Source organism: Lactuca serriola, chromosome 2, assembly GCF_051521515.1.
Source record: "Lactuca serriola cultivar US96UC23 chromosome 2, Lser_US96UC23_V15, whole genome shotgun sequence".
In the NCBI taxonomy this organism is placed as follows: domain Eukaryota; kingdom Viridiplantae; phylum Streptophyta; class Magnoliopsida; order Asterales; family Asteraceae; genus Lactuca; species Lactuca serriola.
In genome coordinates, this window is record NC_136409.1 from 211,315,742 (window position 1) to 211,322,692 (window position 6,951).

Consider the following 6,951-nt stretch of genomic DNA (forward strand, 5'->3'; position numbering starts at 1 on the left):
TCCCAAAAATTAGATTCCTTTTCCTCCCCAAACCCTAATGCTTTGAATGAAGAGAAATATGAGTTCTTACTTCTAATCTTTCCTTACTAGGCAACATTGTTTCTTTAACTTTCAAAATTTTAGTTTACTATTCAAACTCTCTAATCTAATAACCTTTATTTTTAACCAAGGTTATAAAAAAAACGTTTGATGTTAGCTAGTCAGTGAACTAGAGTTAAGGGATTAATTGGCTAGACGGAGATTAATAGACCCTAAATCGTTAATTCATTGAATTTTAAAAAATTAAATATGGCTAATATCATAAGAAAGTTCGTAAATACCATTAATATCATAACAAAATAAATTAAGATTAATACAACACTAATCATTCATCAAATAGTTTCTATTGAGATGGAACTTCTTCAAAGTATTAAAATTTTATTGTTTGCTACTGATTCGCTCATTTTGTAGATATATATATATATATATATATATATATATATATATATATATATATATATATATATAATATTTTTATTTAGTTGCTTTAAATTAACTTAATTTGGATCTTTTATAAAGTATTACTGCTAAATATTAATTTAAAATTAATTTTTTAATTAAAAGTACATTTAAACATTATTTTGCTTAGCCTTCAAATTGTGGGTGTTATAGTTTCTTCAATAATAATATCAACATTTTCACGTTGTTCCTGAGTTTATAAAAAAAAATGAGAAAGAAAATAAACAGAAAGAATAAGATAAAAGAAAGTAAAAGAAAATTGTATATTGTATTCACGGTTTAGAGAGAAGCAAAAGAGAAAGTAAACATTTTGTTCATTTCTCTCAAAAAATTTCCAAATTTAAAGGAAAGTTGGATGGAAAAAATTCATTTCAGTTTTCTTTCATTAAAAAACTCATAAACACCCATTTTTTTTTACTTTCTTCTTATTCCATTCAATTTCTTTTCTTTTCCCTCATTAAATTAAACTCAAAAACACGGTATTAATGTTATCAACATTTCAAATCTTTTATTTCACTTCAACCTCTAGATTGTGAGTTACCTATTCTATTTTCAAGAGGATACAAAATATCCCCGTTAATACATGCACCTATAGTTATTTGTGTTGTATAACTTGCAACCTTCTCTAGCATTTTGTTAATTTTAATAGTGTTTTCAAAGTCCAAAAAATGTTCATCACTTAATGTAATGCTTAGGCTATGTTTGATAGGTATAAGTTAGCTTTATTTTGTTGAGCTTATTTCAAGTATTTAACGAGATAAAAGCACTTGATATAACTTATTATTAAGTTAAATTATAAGCTAAACAATTTTTGAGAAAACAACTTTACTAACTTATCTCGAATTCTCCGATGTTTTCACGTTGCTTCAGGTCTTAAACTGAATTTCCACATGTCGAGGGTCTTCGAGATTGGGGTCCTTGATAACAAAATTGTGAATTGCGTTGCTATTCTAAGTTGAGAGGCTGGGTTTTTTCCGTTCACTTATCTAGGTGTCAGTGTCGGCTCAAATATGAACCTAAAAAGGAACTTGAAGGCAAGTATTGGTCATGTTCATAACAGACTCTCATCTTGGGAATCCAAGTCTTTGTCTTTCGGGGGGTGGTTAACCCTTGTCAAATCTGTTTTAAGGAGCTTGCCATATTATTATTTCTCTTTATTTAAGGCTCGTATGTGTGTCATCAATGACATTGAGCGCATTCACATATGCTTTCTGTGGGGAGGTAACAACGAGAAGTCGAAGATTTGTTGGGTCAATTGGCAGACGGTTCTTACTAGCAAAGAAATTAGGGGCATAGGTGTTGGTTCTTTGAAAAGCATTGACCTTGCTTTACTTTTTAAATGGATTTGGTGATTTAAATATGAGAATTATGGATTATGGCATAAGGTGATTTGCAATATTCACAATCTCACTAGGAAGACGGTGAATAAACTTGTCAAAGTTTCGTTTCCTGGTATTTATAGTAAATTCTGGAGATTCATGGGCTTGACATACCATTTAGTCAAAATTTGAAAGGCAAAGTAGGTTATGGTTCTAATATTTTGTTTTGACCAATGTTTTAAAAACTGGTTTTTTAGTTGAATCGGCATGGTGACCGATTCACGGTTCAACCGGTTCGACCGTCGCATAAACCGGTTTCTATATTTTCATTTTTTCCTTTTCTTCTACACATGCATATATAAATCATGAATTTGATGTTTACAAGTTAAAACATTATAAATACACATAAAAATAAGTTGTTGATGAATCCAAACATATTAAAAATAACACATAACCGTAAGTTTTAGTGTTTTATATCAATCAATATATATCAAAAAGAAAATATAGTATAGTACCGAAATAAAATATAGTTTTAGATGAATAAAAATACATCAAAAAACTATATAACATTTACTATATATTTTTATTTAGAGAAAACTAATTAGATTTGAAATAAAAATCACCAATGTTTATTATGTAAATGATTCTTTTTTCATGTGTTTTTATTCGGTTTAACTAGTTCAACCGGTTTATTTTGACCGGTTCAACTGAGTTTTTCAAAAAACCGGCCGGTTAAATCTGGTTCAAAAATCGACATAAAACCGGTGATAGTTTAACCGCTCCCTCCCTCGGTTTCAGGTCTAACCGTTTCGATCATCCGGTTCAAACCGGTTTTTAAAACATTGGTTTTGGCTTGATGAATGCCTTGATGGAAGTTCTCTGGCGTCCGGATTCCCTCACCTCCATTCTCATGATTCCAAAAAGTCTTGCCTCATCTTAAAGCGTTATTCGAGCTCATGTCCTATGTGGAAATGGAAAAGAGCTCCCCGTCATCCTATCGAACTGCATGAGCTTAATCCCCTTAATACTCTTCTTGGGAATTTCAGCCTCTACAGTTTCGAGGACGTTTGGATTTCTAATCTCTCCACTAATGGAAACTTCTATGTCAATAATCTCAGGTTTATCATCGACTCTAAACTCACTCGCGGGGCGGACAACCCAACTAGCCGGACGAATTTGGTTCCCCTCAAAGTGACATGTTTCATTTGGAGAGTTTGTTTGGATCGCATCCCGTCTGCCGCTGTCCTTACCCGACGTGGTGTCTTGATCTCGTCAACCTCCTGCCACCTCCGTGTCATTCTAGTTAGCACATCCCCCTTTGTTGCCTTTATGTCCAGGAGGTGATGTTTTGGATCTTTAGAGGGTGTGACATTCCTTCTCAGAGCTTCAATTATTTTAAGGTCATCGCCTTTGTGGCTAACCGGGGGCGTTGCCCAAAGAAGAGAAAAGTTCTTGTTGCGATCATGTATAGTCTTTTTTTGGTGCGTTTGGAAATCGATGAATGACAAGGTTTATAACGTGTTTACTACCCCTACAAAACCAGCAAATCCAACAATTTCTTTAGTTTATAATTGGGTTAAATGGAGGGGTAATTTCGGTTTATATAATTAGTCGGATTGGATTTCTAACCTTGTTTTTTTTATAAAATCTTTGTTTCCAAAGAAAAAAAAACTAGTATCCCAAATATTGCTCGCTCATTATCATGACGCTAATCATTTACATTTTATTTAATTAAAAGTCATGCTATGTTATGATGTTTGAAAATGTGAAAACTTAATGTCATGGGCACATATTAATCTAAGACTCTTCCATAAAACAAAGATTCCTTTAAATCATTGTTTTGCTTCTAGGGTTAAGGATCAATTAACCATTAGTAATGTGTAATAATAAATAGCATTTTGCGAATAATGATTTTGCTATCGATTATATTCTTCAATCAATAATGAAATACATTTGAATTATATTTGATTTACGGGATGTATTCTTCTTGTATACAGAAAATTTAATGAACTTCAAAACAGTAAACATAACAATGCCCCATATAAAAAAAAATACGATAAAGTTTTAATTGGTTTACCATTACAATAAGTTAGATGGAGATTAAAAGAGATGACGAACGAATGAATCTAATTAGATATGCCTAATGAGAAGTGAATTAATATTAATAATAATATAAAAATTAAATATAAAAAATCATGTAAATTAGAGGAAATAAAAAAGGGAAAGAAAGAAGAAGCAGTCATTGCATTGCAGATCAAATAAAATAAGGTTGTTCTGACAAGCCACTCCACCCCTCCTTTTTTGTTATTTGCCACTTTTAGCCAACTTTCCCAAAGCTTCCTTTTCTTCCCCCAACTGTACCTATTCAACAGCCAAACAAACTGTACTTGTATCATTAGTTCCCATAGTACAACCATCAAAGCATGTCGTACAAACCACTTTAATGGTAAAGGATAAAAAGAAGATCTTTTATGAATTACAAGGACTAAAGTTGCATGCTTTATGAAAATGGAGGGACCAGTGATGGGTTATTAAAAAAAAAAAAAAAAAGATGAGAAGCATGAACCAACTTGTTTTATGTTTGACAGGTTGGACCAAATAAGTATTCTCATCTTTCAACCATGTGATCCTGCCACATCCCAACTGTCAAAATGGTCTAAAAACATTATGTCCAAAAGGAGCATATTTACATGTGTGACACCTTAATTTAATACTAAAAAAATTAAACAAAAATGTATATTTTTTTCTTTTTGTTTTATAGATATTCCAATCACTTAGTCTAACATTTTTAATCATATGTATATTATAGAATTTAAAGAAAATTTATTGATCGATATTAAATTATTAAATATATACCTGGAGTTGGTGTGGGCTTTGAAAGAATAGCAGGAACAGCAGTGATTGGGCCAGTGGATGTCGGGGCACAAAAGAATTGGGCCGGTAGGCCCATTGCCTGTGATTGATGATGGTATTGATACATACTCATAGGGTACATTGGCATCAATGTGTGCGCACCCACCGTAGCCTGACTGGGATACACATGCGAGTAGTGCCCTCCATTCATGTAGGCCCCACCTGTATACCCTAATTTCTGTGTAATTACAAAATATCCATATTTAGAAGAATTATTATGCGAATAATTAACAAATTAATGATGAAAATTTTGAATTGCCATATTTATTTTGTTATCAAATTTAGGTTGATTACGATTATAATAATAAGAATATAGTTGTGCGTATTCATGGGAATAAATGCAGGTGAGTTGCAGCTGATCTGGATCCACTTACATGATTGTAACTGACATCAGTTGTAGCGACGTATGTCGCCGGAGCATATCCGTAATAAGGAACGGCGGCCTGGTGGTGGTGGTGGTGGTACGGAGATGCCGGTGTTGGCGTTGGTGGATAGTACCACTGCACGTGGCTCGGAGGTGGTGTGATCGCCCCGGCAGATCTTGGTCCCACAATTATATTAGGCCCTACAATGACGTAAATCCAAAACGATTCACCATTCCAATTAGACCAAACACACGCTTAAATTGTTTCTGTAAGGTAGCACTGATAATTGATAAACGTAATGTTGAATCTTACTTCCATTATAATAAACCCTAATTATTTGATTGGGAAAAAGAGGCAAAAATAAAATAAAATACCGGTTTGCTGCTGCGGCTGTGGTGGTGGTGGCGGCGGTGGCACCACGGTTAGCGATCTCGGGCGGCGTGCGCCGAGGGAGGCGAGGTTACAGTTCGCACGGCGACCGTTAATCACCGGCGTCGGATCCTCGCAAGCTTTCTTAGCGGATTCCGGTTCCTTAAATGTCACCTGATGCGCAGGATAACAGAAACAGAATTAAAAAAGTCAGTTGAGAAGGAATCATCAGACGGCAGAGAGAGGGGTGCATGATAAGAAGAGATACATACGAAGCCATAGCCTTTGGATCGGCCGGTTGTTTTGTCGGAGATAATGACAGCTTCGAGAATGTCGCCATATTTGTCGAAGTGCTCTCTCATGGCCTCCTTGGGAGTCTCCCATGCTAATCCTCCGACGAAGACTTTGGTCAACGTCGTGTCGCCAAAGGGCCCTACTCCTCCGGCATTGGTCATCATTGTCATTGGTTTCTCCGACGATTTCTGGCTGCTACCAGAAAAAAAAAACAGGCGATCGTTGATGTAAAAGTTACTGTAATCAATCGGAATTTGAAGAAGCGATCAGAGGAGTGAATTGAAAGATAAATATATAAAGGAAGAGAATTGTGTGTGTTTAGTGTGTGAGAGAGAAGACAGCTAGACTATAAAGATGGCGTTAAGGTTGAAAGAGAGGAGAAAAATAATATGAAGTGATTATACTTTGCTGTTTATTTTCTTAAATAAGAGATTATTGTTATCAGCTAATTATCCGAAAAAATAGAATAAAATTAATAATTTATTTATTTACCAAAACTAATATCATTAAGAAAAAAATTGTTTATTAAACTATACATGCAATCAAAGGTAAAAGGTTCCAATAATTTAAAATAATATTTCAATATCAGTTAAATATTTTTCATCAATTTATAGGAATAGAATATAACAACGATTATCCATTTGTTATTAGGAAATTATTTGTAGATAATGAAGTTTAGTCAAACTACTATTCTCCAAATTGTTAACGCTCTTTTGAAATAATATATATATATATATATATATATATATATATATATATATATATATATATATATATATATATATATATATATATATATGATTTTCAATTTTATTCTCTTACTATTGAGTACTTTGATAAAAAATGAAATAAATTGTTTACCATAATTATACAAGGATAATAGGATCTAATAAGTTTACAAGGATAATATGATCTACAAGAGGGATAGCCATGTTAGGTTCACGGAAAACCCAATTACAAAACTTAGTATATTTTTATCCTATATAAATTAATCTCCTCTCATGTTTGTGAATAAATTAATTTATTTAAGGCTTAGATCTGGATTAAAGTTTATTTTCATGCAATGTAGATCATACATATAACAATAAGTTCAACATGTAGGTAGTTGGTACCAATTGCAACTTATAAATCTGTATGAGGATTTATATAATAACCGGTGAAATTCGTATGTTTAGTTTTAAACTTGTTTCGTG

At 32.9% G+C, this 6,951-nt stretch overlaps 1 protein-coding gene across 4 annotated transcripts; it reads right to left on the bottom strand.

Annotated features, from left to right (window-relative positions):
• Window positions 1–3,958: 3,958 nt before the first annotated feature.
• On the bottom strand, window positions 3,959–6,115 carry LOC145088386 (putative RNA-binding protein ARP1). Of its 4 annotated transcripts, none has more exons than XM_079026735.1 (6): window positions 5,737–6,115; window positions 5,470–5,638; window positions 5,105–5,295; window positions 4,674–4,908; window positions 4,388–4,460; window positions 3,959–4,178 (listed from the first exon to the last, which is right to left on the bottom strand). In XM_079026735.1, exons 1-5 carry the CDS (start codon window positions 5,926–5,928, stop codon window positions 4,426–4,428), a joined length of 822 nt encoding a protein of 273 aa, XP_078882861.1. In that variant the 5' UTR covers window positions 5,929–6,115; the 3' UTR covers window positions 3,959–4,178; window positions 4,388–4,425. The 4 variants fall into 4 exon arrangements, with proteins under 4 accessions (XP_078882861.1, XP_078882860.1, XP_078882859.1 ...); XM_079026734.1 differs by having other exon boundaries at window positions 3,959–4,198; XM_079026733.1 differs by lacking the exon at window positions 4,388–4,460 and having other exon boundaries at window positions 5,737–6,114.
• Between the last annotated feature and the right edge of the window lie 836 nt (window positions 6,116–6,951).